The 23107-nt window shown below is 49.2% G+C and overlaps 1 protein-coding gene across 1 annotated transcript in view; it reads left to right on the forward strand.

The window, feature by feature from the left end:
• RASGEF1C (RasGEF domain family member 1C) overlaps positions 1–23107 on the forward strand; it is a 128876-nt gene that overhangs the window by 77238 nt on the left and 28531 nt on the right. Inside the window, exons 5-6 of the mRNA XM_075900487.2 lie at positions 12148–12360; positions 17571–17645. Coding sequence (XP_075756602.2) covers positions 12148–12360; positions 17571–17645 — 288 coding nt within the window. The remainder of the gene's footprint in view (positions 1–12147; positions 12361–17570; positions 17646–23107) is intronic.

The raw sequence follows: 23107 nt of genomic DNA on the forward strand, positions 1-23107 counted from the left end.
TATTACTGAAGATTTACAAGGGAACCCAGATTCTGCTTTGTTTTGCTGGTAAAAATCCACAGTAGCTCTATTGAAATCAACATCTATCCATCTATCTAAGTACTCGTATAGCCATAGCATGTAGGCACCTCACAGTCATTAAGAGATTTTGTCCTGGCCACCTCCCTCTGAAGTAGGGAAGTATTATCTCCATTTTACTGGAGGGGAACTGAGGCACGGAGTAGATTATGAGATTTACCCATGGTCACCCAGGAGGCTGAGCTGGGAATGGAACCTGGGTCTCTTGCCTAACTAAACCACACTTCCTATCCAAGCAGTGCTTATTGGAGCATGCCGATGTGTTTAATGCTACACTTGTGGGATGAATCTTCTCAAGTGATTTTACTTGGCTCAATAAAACCCTTGGTGGATTGTAAAGCTCATTATCCCGGAGAAGATGAGTCCTCAGAGAGCCATGTGGGGTCATGTATAGCCAGACTCTGCCTCCTGATTATTCATCTCCCCTTCCCTTTTTCCCTTATTCTTCTCCAGGCTTATTTCCTTGGACCCTCTCTCATTCCTGTTCCATCTCTCCTCTGTCCCCACCGTGTCTGCCCCTGTCGGCGGAGATCCTTGCTTTTTTGTCACCTTTTTTTGCTAGCAAACCCAGAGGGGGGTTTTGTTCCTTTTCCCATGCTATGGAAAGACACTCTGCAGTTTCTTCACTGATCTGATTAATATCAAGGAGCCGGGATCCAGAAACAGAACAAACACAGAGTATCCGATGCAGACCGCGCCTGATTAATGTCACTGAGATTCACCCATAAGGGCAATGGGCCTGCATGTTAGCTCATTTTATATCCTATTCACTTTAGGCCATCAAAATTAAGGCTCAGTCCAAAGCCATCAGGGATGGGACAGTGTTCCAGGGATCCTGTGTCGCTAGACCGAGTGGCCCAGGGGAGATTTCAAACACTGAAAGGGGCTCCGCTGAAAATGACCTAGCACTTACCAAGCCAGATTCACAGCTGAATTATGCTGGTGTGAACTAGGGCGCAGAGCCTATACTGCCCTCCGCCTAGGCATGGGTCCTAAGAGACCGGTGCCACTGGAAATCTGAGCCCTCTCAGGGAGAGGGCCTGGCCTACTGTATGGCAGGGACGCTTGTGACGGTAGCGGACAGGGCTCAACAGCCATGTGTTCCCACAACTCATGCTCCAGGACTTCAGCTGGCCACCGGCAGGGAATAGGCAGCAGCGTTTTCGCCTCAGTGTGTTCTGTGTTTTGTTTTGAAAATCATAGGGTGCCATAGGGCGGGGCAGGAGCAGAGCAGGGGTGGAAAGAGGTGCGGTGGGAGAGGGTGGTGGTTTGGGGGAAGTGGTAGGAGTGGGGGCAGGAGCAGAGCAGGGGCGGGAACAGGCAGAGTGGAGGTGGGGCTGAGGACTGGAGTGGGGGAGGGTTTTTTTCAGGCCCCGCCCCCCTCTGGGGCCCATCCTGCCAGATGCCCGAAAGAAAGTGTCTTGGCAGCACATTCATTGGCCCTAGTATGAATTAAACTGGCCCAGACACCTCTCTGCATCTTCACACCATGCTACAGAGATCCTTCCAGCACCTCTGGCCAGTGGGTCGTTTTGTGACGGGGGAATGGGAACCGAAGGCTGGCCCTCAAGGCTTGGGGCTTCCCCTCAGCATTGGGGAACCCATGCTGGTGCTCCAGACTTTCTGCTTCTCAGTTGGGGACTATGTCAGTGGGTTTGGGCTTTTTTCGCTTTTCAGTTATGTGCGGCTCCTGGCTGATTTTTCTGTGGGTCAGTGGCCCCCGACCCAAAAAAGGTTCTCCACCCCTGTTTCATGGCAACAGTGAGAGGGAAGGGAAAACGTGGCACCGTCCTGCTGGAACCGGCTCCCAATCTTGTGCTCAGTCCATTGGCTCAGGCTGCCTCTCCGCATCAGAAACAGTTTTCCTGTTCAAAAATTCCCCCCTCCCCCACACACCGTAAACACGCCTGTGCCTACCTGTGATGCCACGCAGCAGTGCAAGCTCCTCCCTGACGATCCCCTGGCACCAGGGGGCTGGAAATGCAAATACAGTTAGAAAAATGGAAGTGGTACCTTGTCAATTTGTAAGCACTGTCTCTGTGGGAGCCCGTAGGGCCAGTGCTCCAGCACTGCCGCACTCTCCTGAATGCTTCCCCGGGGGACAGGAAAATAACCCTGCGATGGCAGCAATTCACATGCCATGTCCGCTTTAAAATGTAATTCCTCGGGAAAAGAGCAGCCAGAGACTTCACACTGGGAATCATCAGCACAGACCTTCCTTCCTAGGGACAGGTCTTCAAAAAATGTCTATACTAGGGCATCGGTTTCCATGGGGGGCCTGATTCTGTATACTCTGTTCCCATCAAATTCCCCCCTCCCCCCCCATCCCAGAGAGAGTTTTGCCAAAGAACTGCAGGGGCAGGTTCAAAAGTTCCTTCCCTATTCTGCTTCGCTCCCAGACTTGAATGCACTTTGAAATGGGGAACGTTCGCTTCTTCTGGGCTTCTCCAGGAGCATTGCTGTTGTGCCACATCCCACTATGCGCACTGGCAGGACAAGATGCTAATTGCAAGACCGTGACTACGTAGCACGATGCCCTCGCTGTAGCCATTGATGTTAACGGGAGTTGTGTGCCGAAATCCACTGCCACTTGGCTGCAAATGGCAGCGAGCAGCCTGGATTGCACTGAATATTAATCTGAGAGATGAAATGCAAAGATATGACCACAAATCAAGACAGCATCCACCTTTGGATTTTACCTGCTAATAGGAATTAATTGCATTAAGCGGTGAACTTGTTTCCAAGCCATTTGCAACTGTGTATGTTTTGGGGAGGGAGAGGGGGGCGCAGAAATTAAAGTAGTGGTCTCCAACCTTTCTAAGCACAAGATCATTTTTTTAATTTGTCAGTCCAAGATTTACCTCAAACCCAAGTACTCCTGCCCTGCCCCTGCCTCACCTCTTTGCTGAGGCCCCGCCCTCCTTTGTGAAGATGGGGTACAGGAGAGGAGGTCAGAGTGACATCAGCGCCCCTGCCTCTGTCTCCCCTGTCCTGCACAACAAGCAGGAAGCTCCCCGGGGGCATCTCTGAGGCTCTGGGCAGGAGCAGCAGGGCGGTGTGGGGAGAGGCAGTTGAAGTGTCGGCATTTGATAGCCAAACTAGTTCGGATCACCTGTCTGAGGCTCCAAGATCTACCGGTAGATCCCGATCAACTGGTTGGTGACCACTGAATTAAAGCCTAAAACCAAGCAACGTCTTCTAGGAGTGTTGCATTACGTGACTTGGAATAAAGAAGCCTTTATGGAACAGGCAGGGGCAGTGGGTATCATAGGCAGGGGAAGGCACCACCTTCCCAAACCGCCAGCCTGGCTCCGCCCTTTCTCCGCCCCCAGAATGCCTCCTGGGGGGTGGAATATTGTTGCTCCGGAGCAGCTGCCCTGCCCGTGCTCGAGGTTCGGGCTGTTCACCACCTCGCCTCCCCGTTGTACTGGAGGGGGGGCTGACTTGGCTCCCGGGGGGGCAGGGCCTGGGAAAAGGGGGCGTGGCCTGCGACAGGGCTGGGGTTTGCCTCCCTCAGCCGTACCTTCACCCACTGCCCATGGTCACAGGCAGTACAACCTGAATACAGCATCTGTCTCAGCTGTGGAGTGAAATGCAGCCCCTAGAGAGGGGCACTTCTGAACTGAACGCAGCACGTTGTGGTCGTTCTACTGGAGGCCAGACTTAGATGATCGTCATGGTCCCAGCTGGCCTTTAAAACCATTGTCACTCCCTGTAGCAGTGGCAGGATGGGATGCCCGTGGGCCGTGCATTCGGATTCAGGGGCCTGGCAGTGAAACGCATTCAGAGGCAGGAGGATTAAAAATAGCCCAGTGCAGCTGGTCAGGAAAAGGGCTAATAGAGCCCTGAGAGTCTTTCATTACTGCTCGGTTAGCCGGGGGATGTGGAGAGGTTCAGTGTCCACTGGCTGCAGCCAGGCTCCTTCTAGGCTTTAGGCTGCAGGCGGGGGCAATCCAGTCCAAAACCAAACCAAACTGCGCAGGGCTGAACCGGGAAGGGAAGGGAAGGGGCCCCTCCCGTCCACATGAAACAGGAGAGAAATGGAAGCAGCTGCTGCAGGGCTGGGCTGGCAGAGCCCCTGGCAATGTGCTGGCTGGCTGGGCACTGGCATCGCAGCCCTGGTTTGGCTGGCCCGGCAGCAATAAAGTGCCACAGGAAGGGGGTGGGGGAACTGCGTGACGGCTGAATGGAGCTGGATTGTGAGGGTGCTCAAGGAGAGAGAGACGGGGCCACATTGCTCCCATAGAGCCCCCCTGTACATGGCCATGAGCCACCCCTCCGTGGAGGAGACATCCCAGGCTGCTTGGAGTATCGGGGCTGGTCAGAAGGTGCGTGGTCAGCAGCAGCATGGAGCTGGGTGTTGGTGTCAGTCTTGTTGACTGCAGGCTACAGATGGGGTAGGCTCTCTCCTTCCCTTAAAGCTAAGGTTGATTCTCCCTTAGCTAATAGAGCACAGCTCCTGCAACCTGGGGGAATGGAGAGAGAAATACACCAGCTGGACCCCATCTTCCCCTAGTGCAAATGGGCACATTGGCTTGAGTGAAGCTGTGCCTCTTTACACAAGCTGGAGATTTGGCATATTAGTTATTCTGGATCCTTGTGCTTCGGCATCAGTTTGTTCAGCGCTTACGTACCTACCGGCAGAGGAGATGGGTGGGTGCAGTTGGGGACTGCGTTGGGTGGGGAGGGATTTCTAACATTGTGTTTGCAAAGGGGAACTTTTCCCTTTGGTTTTAGCCAGACTTGGCCAGGCTCTGCTCCCACTTTGGTCACTGGAAGTTTTCCCATTGACCGCTCGGAGATGGGGGCTGGGCCCAGCAGATGTGGGAAGCTTTTCTCTTCTCCCTCTCTGGGCAGGGAAAGCATCTTAGGAACATGTCATTGCAAGAAAATAATAACATTTAAAGATCGGGCAGCAGCAAATTGTGACCACACTTTGAGATCTGCACTTACAGGACTGAATGCTATGTTTATTCTGAACGGAGCAGTGGCATGCCCTTCTGAGGCACAGTGGAATACACAATCCCAATAATTCATGCAAAATTAGCTGTTACCACTCTAGAAAGCAATCCTGCAGTCACTGTATAGTTCTCTGAAAACATCTGCTGAGTGTGCAGCTGCAGCCAAAAAAGCTAACAATGGTAGGAACCATTCACAAAGGAATAGGGGAAAAAAGACAAGAAAGAGATGTATTAGAATTGGAAAAGCACAGGGAGGGGCAACAAAAATTATTAGGGGTGTGGAACAGCTTCCATAGGAGTAGAGATTAAAAAGAGTAGGACTTTTTAGTGTGGAACAGACACAGCTAAGGGAGTAGACAATATGATGGAGGTCTATAAAATCAGCATTAGGCAGCAGGTTTCACACAAACATAAGTACTTTTTCAAACAACACACAGTCAACTTGTGGAATTCATTGCTAGGTAATGTTGTACAGGGTAAAAATATAACAGGGTTCAAAAAAGAATTAGGGGAGTTCATGGAAGGCATGTCCATCAATGGCTATTTGCCAATAAGTTTTGGTGGCAACACCAGATCTATGGTAGACTTTGAAGGTTGGGTTAAGGCACGTAGCTCCAGCTATATAAAGTATGTAGCTGGAGTCAACATACGTTAAGCTGAACTTGGCTCCCATCAGTTTCCCTTACTCCTCCTTGTCCCATATTCCTCAACCAGAGCCACCCTCAGCATTCCATTTAGTGGGTCTTAACTAGACCTGCTAAATCAAATGCCAGAAGATGGATTTCTAGCACGGTAAATTAAGACCTGTCTTGGGACTGCTGTTAAAGGGGGTGATGGTGGTGGAACACTTGATAATAGCCCTGATGCCCTGATTTCATTCTTTCTGAAGCATCTGGCAGAGACCATTAGTAGAAGACAGGCAACTGGACTATATGGACCAGATCTAATCTAATATTACTGTTTGTATGTATTTGGATAATACCCATGGGCCCCATTTTTTACTGAGCCAGGGGTTGTACAACTGTATAATAAAAAGTTGCTTCCCCAAAGTGCTTACTACTTAACTGCAAGGCAGGTGAACACAACAAAACTGGAAATGTCAAAAGCAGTGTACCAGTAGCCTCCAGGCGAATGGAGTGGCTATGCATGGCCTTCCACAGAAGCACTGAAGAGGAAAAACCATGATATTTTACATAAAGTTCTTGATATAGCAGACTCCTTTTAATGCAGCTCTACTGCTAAACCGTATTAAATACTCAGGAGACGCTGTTGTCATCAATTCACAACTCAACTTTTTCTGAAATAGCATGCTGATTGAGGGTGGACTCTCTTCCTGCTGCAGAGTTACGGGTGTTACATGGAATAGCAGCCACACTTATCGATTTCATGAGGGGTAGGAAAGAGTCTGTAAGGACTAACTGTGACGTGGGGGCGCTTCGATTCCTGTGTTGTATCCAGGGCTTCCAATGGGGGGAAGCTGCTCCAGGACTCTGGGCCCTTTAAATAGCCGCTGGAGCCCTGTGCGGAGCCGTCCGGCCAGCACTGAGGACTGGGTGGAGAAGGCCCAACATGGGCCGGGCGGCACTGATGGCTGGCTGTCCCCGGCTCTGCCAGAGAGAGGCTCCACCCCCTTCCCGAGAGGCTCAGAGCCAAGGCCCTCCTACACACTGTCAGGGCTGGCCTAACCATGAGGTCAACTGAGGTGGCTGCCTCAGGTGCCAGACTGGGGGGGGGGTGCAACTAGGACCCAGGGTGTAGAAAGGCATTTTAAGTTGTTAATTCTTCTTTAGTGGGGTAGGTAGCAGAGCAGTACCACGAGAAGAGTAGAACAGGAAGAAGGCACAATTGAGGCCTTTCCACGTTTTGGCCCAAGCGAGGGGGCATGGAGACATTTGAGCTCCCTGCCTCAGGTGCCAAAATGTTGTAGACCGGCCCTGCACACTGTCACCAGTCCTGGTTGTACCCGTGGCAGCTCCTCTTTCCTATCTGATGAAGGGGCGAGGAAGGCTCCTTCTGCAGATAGTTAAACAGGTTACTGCCCTCTCCGGCCAGTCAGCTACAAAGGGGATTTGTGACCACCCTGGTCTTTTGTAGCCAAAGAACAAGCTGCCAGAAATATGCTAGCATAGCATAAACTGCAAAGTAAGGAACAGGAGGTAGGCTAAGAATGGGCGAGTTTACTGCTTCAAGACATCGAATTAATTATTGATACTTGGTTGTAAGCAGCAGTGCTGCAAAAGAGCTCTGCTTTGGTGGTTTGGCGCCTGAAAAGAAAGAGCCCAGCACTGAACGGTTGCTGCCTGCCTGTCACTTTTGAGCCCCTGTAGCTCCCTGCACCTTTGCGGGGAATGGGGAGGTGCACCAGGAAGGGGGGGGAACCGATTGCCTCTCCATTCAGGCCCAAATCAGATTGAAGTGAGCTGTCATTGCAAGAGCTAATGCCTCAGCAAACGCAGTAGTTAACTGCAGGAAAAGCTCTCACCCTGCAGATGCAAATTGCCTTTTGGAGACACAGCATGGAAGTGGCGTCCTGCCGCGGTGGTTGTGCTTATTTGAAAGAAAGCTGCCAGAGCTGTGAATCATAGAACTCAGAACTGGAAAGGAGCCATTAGGTCATTTAGTCCATTCCCTTAGGCTACTGCCGAATTTTCCCCTACTGGATATTCTCCTGCCCTTTGTACCATCTGGTTTCTAAAGGCTCTGTGCAATGCTTAAAAAAGTACCCATGCTGAGAATCATTGCTTGCTAAGTGTTGTGATTTGCATTTAAAGAGAGAAGTTTTAATTAAAAATTTTGAGCTCAAGCCACCTGCAGGGGTCTGCTATCTCCCGAAAGACTGTCTTGCTTAAGAATTAAACATTTTGTTTAAATATTAAACAATAGCACTCTTCTTTTAATTGTTAAGTTAGCAGCGATGCAGAGTAAGTTGGCATGACCTCTAGCACTTGGCTTGCATACCATCAAGTGTCACTTGGTTGCACTATGCTTACTAGCAGGAATGGCCTAAAATATAATGATGACTCTAATTTAAAATGGGATTTTCATTTGCTGATTACAGTTCCGACCATGCAGAAAACCCTTCTGTGGTGGCAAAAGCCATAAGGCTGTTTCCAAGCACAGGAGAATTCTTCTTGGATGAGTGCGCTGAGCAAAATGAGAGTAACTCTCTTTTTCAACCAGGTTCTTGGAGAGATTTTATTGAGAAACATTCCTGCTTATGTTAGGTTGAGGGTCGCCCCTCTTGTTTCCACCTGGCGGGTTGGTATGAAGCTCTGTGGCCTCTTTGTAGAGCTGTGTGCAATGTTCACAACAAAAGCATGGGACATGAGCAATGCAGACCAGGGTTTGCGAAGAGGTTTGTTACTGTTCCTAAATCTTTCAAGCAGAGGTGAGGAACCTAAGGCTCCGGGGCTGGATCCCTGGCTTGCCTAGATCTGGCCCTCGAGGCTCGGGGCTGCCCTCCCCTTCCCCCTCTGCAATATTGGGGAGCCTATGCTGTTGCTCCAACCTCATGCTCTTCCTCCCCAGCTTCCCCGTGGGGCTGGGGCACCAATACCTGCTCTCACTGTGGGGTGGGGGGAGGAGCCCCAACTCTGAGGGGCTGGAATCGGGCAAGCTAGAGTCAGATCCAGCCCACAGGCTCTACCTGATAGCGGGAGGAAGTGACTCCACACTCTGCCGCTTCCTCTCCCCACATAGTAAAGTGCTGCCTAGAAACTTTTCCCCCACAAAATCTACTAGCCTGGGCCCCGGTGGGCTCTAGTGTATGAGGGGAATTTGGGGGAGGGTCTTTCTGCTCCTTAGTTGGAGGCCATTTTGCAGCCTCTGACTGATTTTTTTTCAATGGGTCAGTGACCTCTGACCCAGAAAAGGTTCCCTACCCCTGCTTTCAAGCAATGCTGGGTTGATTAATTGCTTTGCATAAGAAACAGCCAGGAGTTTGCTATTCTGCAGGTAGAATATGTAAAAACGTTGCGTCAAAACATTTTGTATGGAAATTTGGGTTTTTGATGGAGACAAACATTTTTCCAAAAATTGTTTGCTTTCTACAGAATTTTCTTTTTGTTGTTGCAAAACAAATACCTCAAAACTGAAATACTTCAGCCCCAAAATGGAAATAGTTTGATTTCCAGCCAAAACGGTTTGGTGTTTGAATTACTACTGGAAAAAAAACACCAGTATTTTCTGCAGGGAGAGAGAACCCCATTTTTCAACCTGATCGATTCCCTGAGATTCAAAACCAGCGCTGAAGTGTGCAAGTCCACCTGGGCATGAATCACACACCATGTGCAATAGTGATAGACCAAGATAGCTTCCCCAATTATCACCTCTAATACCATTAGCTCACAGACATCCCACTCTCCCCACCTCTATTATCATCAATTCACAGACACTTACCTTCCTTCCTTCCCTCCCCCCCCCCGCATCCCCTTCCTGTTCCGAAATGTGATTTGTCCTTTTCATATGTGTTCATTTTTTTAAATTGTATCCTTTGGTATATATGGTTGTGACTATTTTCTTCCACTACTTGATCTGAGGAAGTGGGTCTGGCCCACGAAAGCTCATCATCTAATAAACCATCTTGTTAGTCTTTAAAGTGCTACATTGTCCTGCATTTTGCTTCAGCTACACCATATGCAGACGCTCTTCACAGGTTCAGAGCCAGCCCAGTTCGCGATCACCAGAGCTGTGCCTCCTGTGAACTTGGGTGACGGATGGGAGAGATGTCTGGTGAGGACTGTTGCCTCAAAGCAAGAAGAATCTTCGTCATTATCCGAAGAAACAAAGGTTCTGTTTTCAGAGACGTAGCCTTAGTAACAAAGAAAGAATGAAGACAGAGGCAAAAAGAAAATCAATGATATCTAATTAGGATTATTTCGAAATAGATTGCGTGGCTGGAGATTTCCAAACCTTACCTGCCACCTCCTTAGGCATTCATGGTATAGTGGGCTTATCAGCTACCGATTAAGGAATAGTAAAGACAAATTGTGCTTGCTTGACTCTATTCACATGAGGCAGGCTACTCGCACGGGTAGAATGAGCAAATTCGGGATCTCATTCCTTCTGTTCGAAAAGCAGTTACCTGCCAGAGGACTAATGAAAGTCTAATGGCAGGTGTTGAAGCATTCTCTGTGTTCTGGGGATTTGCAGCCTCTTACCCTAACTATGGTGAAACAAGAGTGGGTGTGAGCACTTTATTCTTTGAAGTAAAGAGAGAAGTCGGGTTGCAGTACATGAACCACATGTGCTACATAGCTGAGGAGGGAGCTGGGCCTGGCCCCTGGTGTATTGCCCATTTGGAATGTGAGTGCCAGCAACACTAGCACTGATGGTCTCTGCCAAGGGGAAACCCTGCCTTGGGTATTCGTAGAACCTGCTTGGGAGGTTTGCCTGTCGTTACAGTGTAATGCTGTGAGGAAGCTGTGACTCATCTCCAGGATTGAACCAAAGGCCTGTCTAGAAATTTATGGTTTCAGCAGTAAAAGTAAAGGAGCCGAGCTCAGAGGCTATTGCAGCTTCAACCTGCTTTACCTAGTTTAGCCATGGAGAGAGCTACACACCAAACAGAGGTAGGCTCAATGCTCTCCATTTGGATAAAGTGTTAGGGAGTTCTCCCCCTTCCGAGCAGCCAGGTGAGTACCGTATCCCTCTGTGGCACATTAGGATGGGCTGTGAGGTATAGTTGCTAATAAGCCAGCCTGCAAACCATGCTCCAAGTGCCCAGGGTGTGTGGAACTGAGTAGTGACCTGCCTACATGGCTGGTGGATGTGCTGCCATCAGTAAAGGGTGAGTGCCCGTAGAACTGAGGCTGAAAAAAACAGCAAGGTGAGCCCATGGAGCATTGCCCTGCGTCTGGATACAGGGGAGGGAGGAGCTTTGTGTGACTCCCAGGGACTTTCACCCTTTACACACCTTGCTCTGAAATGTTCCCATTGATTCTGGCCTGGCTTTATTCCGTGAATTTTTTTGTCCAGAGAAGCCATTGTCCCATTTCCCATGGTTTCAGGTTGACCCCATTTGCATTGGTCAGTCATAGGTGGGTTGCTAGAGCATTCCAGCCCCTCTTTCATGCCCTGCAGTGGCTCCGGGTTGCTGTAGGATGTGTAGCGTCACATCTGACATCAGCATTGGCTGCCTAGGAATATTTGATCAGTTAACTGGTTGAACATTATGCTTAACCAGTTAACTGTTTAACTGGGATCCTGTGGGCAGGGGACCTATCTGGGCTGGAGCGTCCCCCTGCCCGGGGTTACTCCAGCTTAGCTGGGCCCACCATGCTGCAGGTTTCTCTAGCCAGGCTGGGCCAAACCTGCCATGGGCAGGGACTGCTCAGCCTTGGCATAATTTTAATGAGCCACTTATTGTGGGTGTGGCCAAGTTTCCCGCAGTCCCATAAAGTTTGTTGACAGCCACCACTCCTGTCTGTCAGTGTTCTGTGCTATTTTTTAGCTCTAATTTACTTCTAAATGTCTTCTAAGAGCCCAGCAAGCAGTGGACGTGTTGTTAATGCTGCTAGACGATATTGACCTCCTGTGGTTCATCAAATTCTCTAGTTTGGCACCAGTCAGGTCGCAAGGGTGCCAGACTAGAGAGGTTCAACCTATAGTTCTTTTTTTAACCCTCTTATACCCTTGGCCTTCACAACATCCTCTGGCAAGGAGTTCCACAGGTTGACTCTGCATTGTATGCAGAAATACTTCCTTCTGTTCATTTTAAACCTACTGCTTATTCATTTCATTACAATTCGTCAAAATCTGGAGCAACTCACTTTATGGGCTCCACCTCTCTTTCCTGATCTTTTCATTGTCATTGCTGGCCAGTCTACCATGGTGTTGGTCTATGGCTTGGCCTGGCACGAAGGAGCACAGCTTGCTTGCATACCTGACTGGAGGCTGATTCCGTGGTGCAGAGCTGGCGAGCAGACCTATAATTAAGTCAACTGGACATTCTGAAATAGTCCTGGTGAAAATCAGGTGGTAATCTTGTGCTGGTCTGGGGATATTTTGGGGTAGGAAAAATTTATTTAAAATGCACCATTGTCAAGACCTGCGGTTTTTGTGTGTTTACGTCCTTTGTTTTTGTTTGGTTTTGTTTTTCTCTCTCCAGGCCTACTGGAAAAGGATGAATCAGCTTTTGCAAGCCCTGAATCAGAAGCTAGCAACCCTTAGCCATGGGCAGGAAGGAATAGTCAAGATCAATGCTGCTGTTTCTGACAAGCTGGTTGCCTTTAAAAGTAAACCGCCATCCATTCAGAGGGAAATCCTGACCGTCTGTAGTGACCCCTACACTCTGGCTCAGCAACTAACCCATGTGGAATTGGTAAGTCAAAGGTGGCATTTGAAAGCCCGGCCGCAGTCGAAACCCAAGTGAAATGCAGACGCTGCTGCAGCTTAGTTAGCACAGTATCCTACTGCAGGAGGAAGCATGGTTAGTGGATTAGAGCAGGGTACGTGCTAGGGATGTGAAAGGTTAACCGGTTAACTGGTAAGCACTGCCCTTAACCTGGTTCTGGTTAATCAATGGGGGCTGGAGCAGCTCCCCATCCACCATGGGTAGGGGGGGTCTTCCAGCCCCATTGGGCTCACCCAAACAGGTAGGGTTGCCAGGTGTCCGGTTTTCGCCCAGACAATCCGTTATTTGTGGTCCTTGGATGGTTAAAAAAAAAACCCATGTAAAATGTCCAGTATTTTCTGTTTTTCTTGGACGGAAGGCCGGCAGGGACATTCTTCCCCTGCCGTGTTTGGTGGGGGCGGGAGGAGTATGGAGATTCTTAAAGGCGCAGTGACCTTTTTTTTTTTGTTCTCCGGTTCAACAAGTTTAGTCTCCTGGGGTTATTTTTGGTTTGTTTGTTTTTGTTTTTGTTTTTTTTTTGCTCAACCAAGTTTTTTTCCTGTCATGTTCGGGATTTTTGGTGAAAGCATCTGGCAAGCCTACAGACGGGCGCTCCCGCCTGCCTAGAGCATCCCCTGTCTACAGTGGGCCCAGGAGGGCTGCAGGCAGAGGCTGCTGCAGCCAGGTTGGAGCAGTCCGTGTCTACAGTGAGCCTGGGGAGGCCGCAGGAAGGAGCTGCTTCAGCCTGGCTGAAGCAGCTCCTGCCTGTGGTGAGGGAGCCACTCTAACCTGACCGTGGTGGGGCGGGGGTCAGGGGCGGGCACGGGCACTCCAGCCCAGACAGGCTGGACCAGCTCCCTGCCCACTCCCCTTTTAATTGGTTAACCAGTAAAACATTATGATGAAGCAGTTAACCGGGATCACACATCCCTAGTATGTGCCACTGCTCTGTCCTGTAACTGTGCGCAAGTCACACAGTTCAGTGTGCTCCACCTCAGTGTGCTCATCTGTGAAAAGAGGGCGACCATTTCTCCCTGCTTCACAGTGACATTCGCTCCGTCCCACTTGCCAAGTGCGTTGAGCCCCTGGAATGGAAGGCGCTTGTGGAGTGGCTGAGCTCTTGTTATCCCAATTTGGTGCGAGATGGAAGCGTTTGCGTTGCTCGAACCCCGTTCTCTGATACGCAGGCATCTCCGTTTGTCGGGGTTTTTCCTTTCTCACTTTCATAGACCTCGGCTTTTGAGACTTCTGCTGGTACCTGTGCACCCACCCAGTTGTACCATCTCCCTCCTCCCCACTCAATCTGCGCCACAGCAGGCTATTGGGGATTGTTGCTCCCTCTTCTGGCAGGGAGGGACAGTTTCTTCCAGGAAGTCAGGTGATACAAAGATTTATGGCCCTACCCAGTACTATGAAACTGGCGTCCCTATGCCTGACGGGGATGATTTTTAGAGATGTGATTTTATCATCTTCAGCAGCACATGCACAAAATAATTTTAAAGCAAATTTTAAACTAAGCTCCTGTAGACTCACAGTAAATTCAGAAACTGACAGTATGTACCTGGGGTTGGCAAATGTCTGTTAAATGGCTTCATTACCACGTGACTGGCTCTTTCACAGGCTTTTTTCACTTGTGAGTTAAACTAGCTCCTCTCTTGAGGGAGCAGAGCCACAGAACACGGGTAGGAGGAGGTGTGTGAGTGGATGTTAACACCCAGTGGTGCCCCACATTTTCGGGTGCCCTATGCAGCTGCCTATTCTGCATATGGGTAAAGATAGGCCCTGGCTTTTTCTTCCATAGATTTCCTGCCTCCCCACAACACAGGTTTATGTGGTGGTACACCATAACCTCACTTTTGCTCCACGTCGCTGCATTTATCCTCAAGCTTCTTGATATCTGGAAGCTTCCCCATTGCTCATGTTGAGGTGGGCACCGTTCACCCCCTGACCTATTTTTTGAATAGAAAATAACTTTAAAAAATGTGATCCTGTGTGGGGATGAAAGTTTGGAGAGAATATTATGGAACTAGAAAGCTTAATAATCCCGTAGTTGGCCATATTCCTCTCCTCAAAGAGGTCTCTCTCGGACACCCATGAATTATAGGATCCATCTATTGCAGGGGTGGGCAATAAGCGGCCCATGAGCCGGACACAGTTCACCAGGGTTAGTCCCTAGGGGACCGCTAGATGCTTTATTTACCTGCGCATCCACAGGTATGGCTGCTTACAGCTCCCATTGGCCGCGGCTCATCGTTCTCAGCCAATGGGAGCTACAGGAAGTGGAAGTCCAGCCCATGCCACTTCCTGCAGTTCCCAGTGGCTGGGAACAGCAATCGCAGCCAATAGCTGCGAGTGACCATGCCTACAAATGGGCAGATAAATAACCCTGGCAAACTAAGTCTGGTTATTGCCCACCCCGATCTATAGGATCCACCAACTATGTGGATATGTGACTTGGCCCTCTTAGCTTTCTGAAGCTGCAGAAGGCTTTTGCGTGGCAGGATTCTCTCCTCCCTCCCCCACGAACAACTTGACTCTAAGATGGGCTCCCCAGTAATTGGGCTGTGGTGCACAAATTATAATGCATTGAAACAATCCGCAGTTTTCGTTCCGCTTCACTGTAAACAGAGTTCCACTCTATCTGTTCCTGCGTTCTTACGCTAGCTGTATTAATTACTCTGCAATTCATTAGGATGGTGATTTATTCTTCAGCAATCTGAGCAACACCATCCTCTTGCATTTCCGTATGAGGAGCAAAGAGAAATGCCATGGAATCTGCTAATAGGCCCAGCCCTGAAGTCTTTATGCAGGGCAAAATGCACATTGACTTTGCAGTTGCTTGAGGGAGGATTTCAAGATTGAGCCTAGGTTCATAAGGTGCCATTAATGATCAGTTTATCCCCCCTATCCCTCAGTAATTAGTTATTACTATTTCAAAAATGCCTGAGGGAGTCAGGAGCTGAACTCCAAATGAAAGTCAGTGATTCTTCGGTGCCTAATTAATGCCTCCTTGAAATTTGAAAATGACACCCATAATATATTATAGAGTAACCCAATGGAATAATAATAGCTGGCTTTTTATGGAAGGGCCTACCAGAGCGACTCTGCCCCCTGCTGGAGGTGTCTGTACACCGATACACCTCTGCTCAGTCCAGGTTACCAAAAAGATTTAGTCTTCCAGAGACCTAGAAGGTCCAAGAGAGACCGTGACCAATCAGGAGCTAGCAGGCCAGTTAAGAAGGCTTGCCTATTTTCTTTGAAGGGTAGTGCTACCTGAGGCTGAGATAGGAGCAAGGTGCCTACGTACTCGTCCACACTCCAGTGGCCAGATCAGTGTCTTTACAAAACACACTGCAACTAAGCCGTTACCTTTTGTATGTTTGTTTGATAATTAAAGGCACCAACAGCCAGATTTTAAGTTGTTTGTTTAACCATGTAAAGCTTGACGCCAAGTTCATGACACGGGCCGTTCTGTTCCAGCCTGGATGCCGCACTCTTTTAGGAAGTTTTTCAATCAATGGATCTCAGAGAGCTTTCTAAAGGAGGGTCAGTACCATTGTCTCCATTTTACAGATGGGGAAACTGAGGCACAGCAAAAGTGACTTATCCAAGGTCACACAAGAGCTGGGAATAAAACCAAGGTCACTGGAGACCTAATCTGGCACTTTATCCATTAGGCCACCATGACACTCTCCCCTTTTGCTAATACCAAGAGGTAGCTGATAGAACTAATGTTCTATCCTACTTCTGTATATTGGCGAGCGTGTGACCTTGGACATGTGTAAGTCAAAGAGAGTCACATGAATGAAGCCAAGCTCAGAACTTGGCCCATAGGGCTCCGTTCATTAAGAAACAGGCTCGGGTAGCAGCCAGCCATGGTATAATGAAGTGTGATGCAATCCCTGTGAAATATCACCTCTCACTTCATAGTTTCTAAATCCACCTGAAATGTATTGACAGACATTGAGTCCTAGAGGAAACAGTAGCTCTCTCTGGCATAGAAGGAGAAAGCTTTATTAGCTGTCGAGCAGCAGAGCTCACCAGTGCCCATGATCATTGTTTTCCAAAATGTCTCATTTCGACTGATGCTCTGTTTACACTGAAGAGTTTTTGCACAAAAACAGCCGGTTTTGTGCAAAAACTCGTGGAGTGTCCATACTACAAGCGCGTTTTTGTGCAAGAAAAAGTACAGTAGATTGTCAGAAGAGAGGGCTTTTTGCACAAGAGTTATTCCTCTTTCTACGAGGAATAAGCCTTTTAGTGCAAGAACTCTTGTGCAAAAAAGCGTGTGTGAACGGGGGATGGGGTTTCTTCCCCAAGAAACCTCTATCAGAAAAAGCACAGGTGCTCTGATGGCCATTCGCAGAATGGCCATCAGAGCTTTCTTGCACAAGAGTGTCCATGGCAGTGTGGACGCTCTCGCGCACAAGAACTTTTTGCGGAAGATCTCTTCTGCAAAAACTTCTTGCGCAAAAAAGCCTGCAGTGTAGATGTAGCCCAGGTGTGGAGAGCTTATGCCAAGCAAACCTTTCAGGAAACATTACTTCCTGCTCCCTTTGAGTTTGTGCCAGGAGGGGCCTGACTCGGGGGTGTGGGGAGAAGGGTGGGGAGCGGGGGAGAGGGGACCTAACTAGTATCCTATGTGCAAGCAGGTGTCAATTATAGATTACTTACAACACTGAAATGATGCTCTCCAGGATGTTTGCAAGGGGAACAGCTTATCTCTGGTCCCCTTTAGCAACAGCAGTAATAGGCAGAGCCAAAGCAACATGCTCTGTGACCCTATTTAGCTTATTACCCAGCAGATAAGGCAGGAACAGCACCCAGGTCTGCTGATTGCCAACCCAGTGCCTTCTCCACTAGCCCACGAGCCCTCTGTTGTGAGTGCCACTGATAGGTCTTCTGTGTGGTTATCATCGCCACAAGCTAGTTCTATTCTGTTGGCTGCAACTAGTAAGATGTTTTTATTCTCCCCTGATTATCACTCCCTGGTTCTGTTGCAGTAACATTGATTGTTTTTATGAAAGTTGAAGTGGGGAACAAGTTGGCTGCCTAGCACTTCATTAAAGCCCCATTTCAACCTGAGGCCAAAACGTGGATAGTCACGCTAAAGTCTTGCAAAGCCAATAATAAGAGATTCTGGGTGTTCTCTCTCTCTCTCTCTCTCTCTCTCTCTCTTTTTCTCCATCTCCCAAAAGGAAAGGCTGAGTCACATTGGGCCTGAAGAATTTGTGCAGGCGTTTGTACACAAAGACTCATTGGACAGCACAAAGGTAAGTTGTATCACCATGGAAAATCTCTCTCCTGCAATTGTTTGGTTTGTTCTAGATAAACTCATTTGAGGGAGATGGGTAAAACTAACAATGATTGGGGAATGTGTGGGTTAGGGCCACATTACAGGCCGAGCACTCACTTAGGACTTGTCTTCAGAGCCAGGCTACATCCTTGATGAGTGTGGTGTGGACTCCACTTTAAGTCAGTGTAACTTATATCGCTCGGGGGGGGGGGTGGCTTTTTGACACCTCTGAGCGATATAACTTATATCAACTTAAATAGTAGTGTAGACAAACCCATAGTCTATTGATGCAGTGAGGAGGGAGTTCATGGTCAAGATTCTTATTGGTGGGTCATTGCCTTTGAAATTCCCCCCTGTTTGAAATATGTCCGAGTCTTAGATTGGCCACCTTCAGAAACCACAAGATATGCAGCCCCGTGGTGGTCGGTCCACTAGCTGTGTCTCCTCATATCTCTTGTAGAATGTGGCCAGACATCATGTTAATGAATGGGTCTGTTACAAGTGAGTGTAATCAGTGTCCTCCTTCACTTCCTCCTCCTTTTCTTCTTCTTCATCTCCTCGTCTTCATCCTTCTTCTCCTCCACTTCCTCCTCCTTTTCCTTCTTCTTCTCCCCTTCCTCCTCCTTCATTTCCTCCTCCTATTCTTCTTCTTCTTCTCCTCCCCTTCCTCCTCTCCTCCTCCACATCACAGCTTGGAGCCCACAGGATCCCAAAGGACAGTAGGAAATGGCATGGTACCTTAGGTCCTGATCCAGAGCCCACTGAAATCATTGAGACTCTTCCCACTAACTTCTGTGGGGTTTGCTCCCCTCCCGGCCCCGGACCCTTTAAAGGGGCACGGGCTGGCTACGGTGCCCGTGCCAGTTGCAAGCCTGCCAGCACCCAGCCAGCAGACCCTGCACCTGGCACGGCTCGAGCCAGCCACCCGATGCCCCCCAGCCCTCCCCCTCTTCCCGGGACCAGGCTGGCGGCTCCCGGGAGCTTGCCCGGGACCGCAAGAGGCGGGCACCCACCTGGACTAGTGCGGACATCGTGGACCTTGTCCACGATCTCCACACTAGGCACAGGAAAGTGGCCGTCTAGGGCAGGAGAGCTGCCAGCCTGGCCACCCAGGAGCAGGTGTGCATGAAAATCAAGGGGGTCCACTGAGACCCCCGACCCTGAGCCCTGAGCTTACAATGGCCGTCCTAGGTCAGACCAAAGGTCCATCTAGCCCAGTAGCCTGTCTGCCGACAGCGGCCAACCCTAGGGACCTTGGAGGGGATGAACCGAAAACAGTGACCAAGCCATTTGTCTCGTGCAATCCCTCTCCAGCCTTCCACAAACCTTGGGCAGGGACACCACTCCTACCCCCTGGCTAATAGCACTCCATGGACCCAACCTCCATGACTTGATCTCACGTCTCTTTAAACTCTGTTCTAGTTCTAGCCTTCACAGCCTCCTGCAGCAAGGAGTTCCACAGGTTGACTCTTTGCTTTGTGAAGAACAACTTTCTGTTACTAGTTTGAAGCCTGCTACCCATTCCTTTCCTTTGGTGTCCTCTAGTCCTTCTTTATGGGAACTCATGAAGAACTTTTCTGGATGCACCCTCTCCACCCCACTCCTGCTTTTAGAGACCTCTATCCTGTCCCCCCTCCGTCTCCTCTTTTCTAAGCTGAAAAGTCCCAGTCTCTTTAGCCTCTCTTCATATGGGACCTGTTCCAGACCCCTGATCATTGTAGTTGCCCTCCCCTTTCCCAGCCTCTCTCTTCCCCTCTCCCAGCTCCTTTTCCCAGTCTCCCCAAGTTTTGTTCAATAAAGACAGATTCCATTTTTGAACACAATTGTCCTTTATTTTGTACATCAAGAAAAGGGGCTAGGGAAGGGTAAGTGGAAGGAGGTGAGGGAGAAATGGGGTACGCGCCCCCGATGGGGAGGACTGGGCTGGCTCTGCGGGCTTCTGGGGGTGGAAGCTCTCCTGCAGCCCCCCAATTACCCCCTCTCCCCAGATGGCAGCCTGCGGCAAGTGCAGCCGGTCTGAAGGCCAAGTGCTGTGATGTGCCCAGTGTAGGTACTCCGGGCAATCCAAGCCAGGACTGCTTTGCAAGCAGGGCAGCCCTGAGAACTGTCTGTCCGGGGTGGGGGTCGGGTCCCTTTAAGCGCAGCCCTCGGCTAGCCTGAGACAGCATCTCCACGCTCTAAGTCCTCCTCTGATGCCCTGCCGGCACTGCTTCCGGCCATCCTTAACCCCGGTTCAGGGTCCACTTAATGTGGACATGCTAGTTCGAATTAGCAAAACGCTAATTCGAACTAGTTTTTAGTTCTAGACGCGTTAGTTCGAATTAGCTTAGTTTGAATTAACTAATTTGAACTAAGTTAGTTCGAATTAGTGCTGTAGTGTAGACATACCCTTACTGGGTAAGGGACTAGTGAATGAGGTGACAACTGACTGAAAAATTTTGCACAAAACGTGAAACTAACACATTTTGGGCTCAAACCTACGCAATGCTGAGTTTACACTCTGCATGCCTGAAGAAAAGAGATGGGGGTAGGAAAGGTGGGTCTAAGCCCCTTTGCTCCACTTGATCCTGGATTGATCTGAGACCCTCGGAGAAATTGAGAGCAGCCTAAAGACTGCTCTATGTTGGACCAGTTGTGTAGGACCTGGCAGTGCCCTGTGCACTGTGTCCTGCCCCTCCCTCTCTTTCATGGAGTGAGAGCAAAGCAGATTATAGAGCCCTGTTTGGAGATGCTCCATTAAGGGAGCTTTGGTTTGACCCCTTAAACCTTTCTCCACTTCTGTTACATGATCTGCTAATTAACGGTAGTATGTAATGCATCTATCTCACAGGGCTTTGTGAGGCTTCATATATATTAAGTACTTCGAGATCTGCAGCTAGAAGAGATTCTAGAAGTGCTAAATACTGTTATTTATAAAACTTAGAGAAAGAAAAACTTCTACTGAAAACTTTAAGTTTGGTAAATTTCTGACCAATCTGGCACAAAGCTGTCTTGTGTGGTAAGCTTTGAAGGAGGAAGCCTTCGTCCAAACCAAAAGCTGGGTTTGGGTTTTTTGTTTTCTTTTTTGAATGAATGAAAGCATTTGTATGAATCTTAAAGTTTTGAAAAAATGAGTTTTACACAAGCATTTCCATTTGCTTCCTACGCTGCTCCATATTGCACTTGAGTTCCAAAAGTGAGACTGTCCATGGGGTTTCTCCACAAAAGGCCCAGTTTTCAGAAGGGCCCGAAGAGATTTGTTAATGTGGGTTAAGAATAGCCACAAGGAATAAGAATAAAAAAAGGAATGAATGTAAACTGTTTTTTAAAAGTATGTGGTGTTGTATGTCTCTTGTTGTTGTTTACTCTGGAGGCACCTTTGATAGATTACTTCATTTCTTTTATTCCTTGGTATTTATATTCCATTTTTAAAACAAATAGAAATGTCCGCCCTGCAAAGAAAGTCCCTGAAGTATAAAGTATAAAGTCCCTGGCCAATAAAGAAAAGTTATTTATTAGTTCCCTAAATAGAAGAACTAGAGGACACCAAATGAAATTAATGGGGAGCAGGTTTAAAACTAATAAAAGAAAGTTCTTCTTCACACAGCATGTAGTCAACCTGTGGAACTCCTTGCCAGAGGAGGCTGTGAAGGCTAGGACTATAATAGAGTTTAAAGAGAAGCTAGATAATTTCATGGAGGTTAGGTCCATAAAAGGCTATTAGCCAGGGGATAAAATGGTGTCCTTGGCCTCTGTTTGTCAGAGGCTGGAGAGAGATGGGAGGAGACAAATCGCTTGATCATTGTCTTCCGTCCACCCTCTCTGGGGCACTTGGTGCTGGCCACTGTCGGCAGACAGGATCCTGGGCTAGAAGGACCTTTGGTCTGACCCAGTACGGCCGTTTTTATGTTCTTATGTAAGTACAGGAAAGTGATTTCTATTTCTAAACTCTTTTGGATCCAAAATTCTAGATCAAGATTTTCTCTGTTGGAAGTGCCTTGGGCATTATAGTAGGTCAGTGGTCATCAACTGGTCGATCGCGATCAGCTGGTAGATCCTGGGGATTCTCCCAGTTGTTGCAGTCGGCACATGGCAGGCTCCCTGCCTTCCCTGGCCCCAGGAATGGCCAGTGTAGCCCAGTGTTTGTGGAGAAGGGGAGCAGAGAAAATGATGGCCGTACAGCCGTGTGGCTGTGAGGAGCTGCCAGCAGGGGGCGCTGGCTCCCAGACACAGCAGCACCTCCCTTCTCTCCTTTGGCCACAGCATCTCCTGGGAGCCAAGCCCTGCGAATCAGCAGATACCAATGTCTGTCCACAAGTAGACATTTGTACCCCCTCCTGCATACCCCCTCCTGCATCCAAACTCCCTCCTGCAGCGCAATCACCTCCCCGAGCCAGCATCCATATCCCCTTCTGCAACCCAACACCCTTCAGAGCCAGCACACATGCCCCCTCCTGTACTCCAATCCCCCGCCCGCACCTCATCCCCCACCCTAACCCCCTCCTAGAGCCAGCACACATACCTCCTTCTGACCCCAAGCACCTGCTCCAGCACTGACTTCCAGCTGAATCTGAACCCATACCCTTTCCTGCACCCCATACCACCTTCTGAACCCCAACCTTCTGTCCCAGCCCAGTAAAAGTGAGTGCGGGTGGGGGAGAGCAAGCGACAGAAAGGGGGGGATGGAGTGAGCAGGGCGGGGCTTCGGGGGATGTACAGGATAGATCTTGGGCTGCCCTTAAATTCTTCATCGTGGGCATGAAAAGGTTGGGGGCCACACTATTAGGCTCTTTTCCTGTGAAAACTCATTGAGCAAACGTCTAAGTTGAGCAACTTTCCGTGCCGTGAGTAGTCCCATTGCCTGCCACAGAGCCCTCTGCATGCGTCACGTTTTGCTTCCGATAGACAAGCACTGTCTGTTGACTTTCTTACTGATATTTGCTTAAGACTGCATTGGTGTGGGAAATGATCCTCTTTAATAACATAAAAACTCAGTATCCACCAATACCCTCTAGTGGCCGCTGACAGATGTACAGATAAACCAGAGAGCGAGCAGTGGGTTTCAAACTTTTTTTTCCTCACGACCCAATTGAAGAAAATCCATGATGCCCGTGACCCAACATAATTCCATCTTTTGACTAGCGTGTGGACTCTGGGGTGGGGTGGGAATGATGGGCTTGAGGTGCAGGAGGGGGCTCAGAGCTGAGGCAAAGGATTGGGGGTTCAGGTTGGGCACAGGCGTACCTCCAGAGACTCACAGTCAGCCGAGCAGCTGACAGGATTCTAAGGCTCCTTTCTGCCTGTGCTGGCACTTCAGAAACACCAGGGCTACGTCTACACTGGCCCCTTTTCCGGAAGGGGCATGTAAATTTCACTAGTCGTCGTAGGGAAATCCGCGGGGGATTTAAATATCCCCCGCGGCATTTAAATAAAAATGTCCGCCGCTTTTTTCCGGCTTTT

This window comes from Pelodiscus sinensis, chromosome 16 (genome assembly GCF_052426305.1).
Source record: "Pelodiscus sinensis isolate ZL-2025 chromosome 16, ASM5242630v1, whole genome shotgun sequence".
NCBI classification, from domain to species: Eukaryota; Metazoa; Chordata; order Testudines; family Trionychidae; genus Pelodiscus; species Pelodiscus sinensis.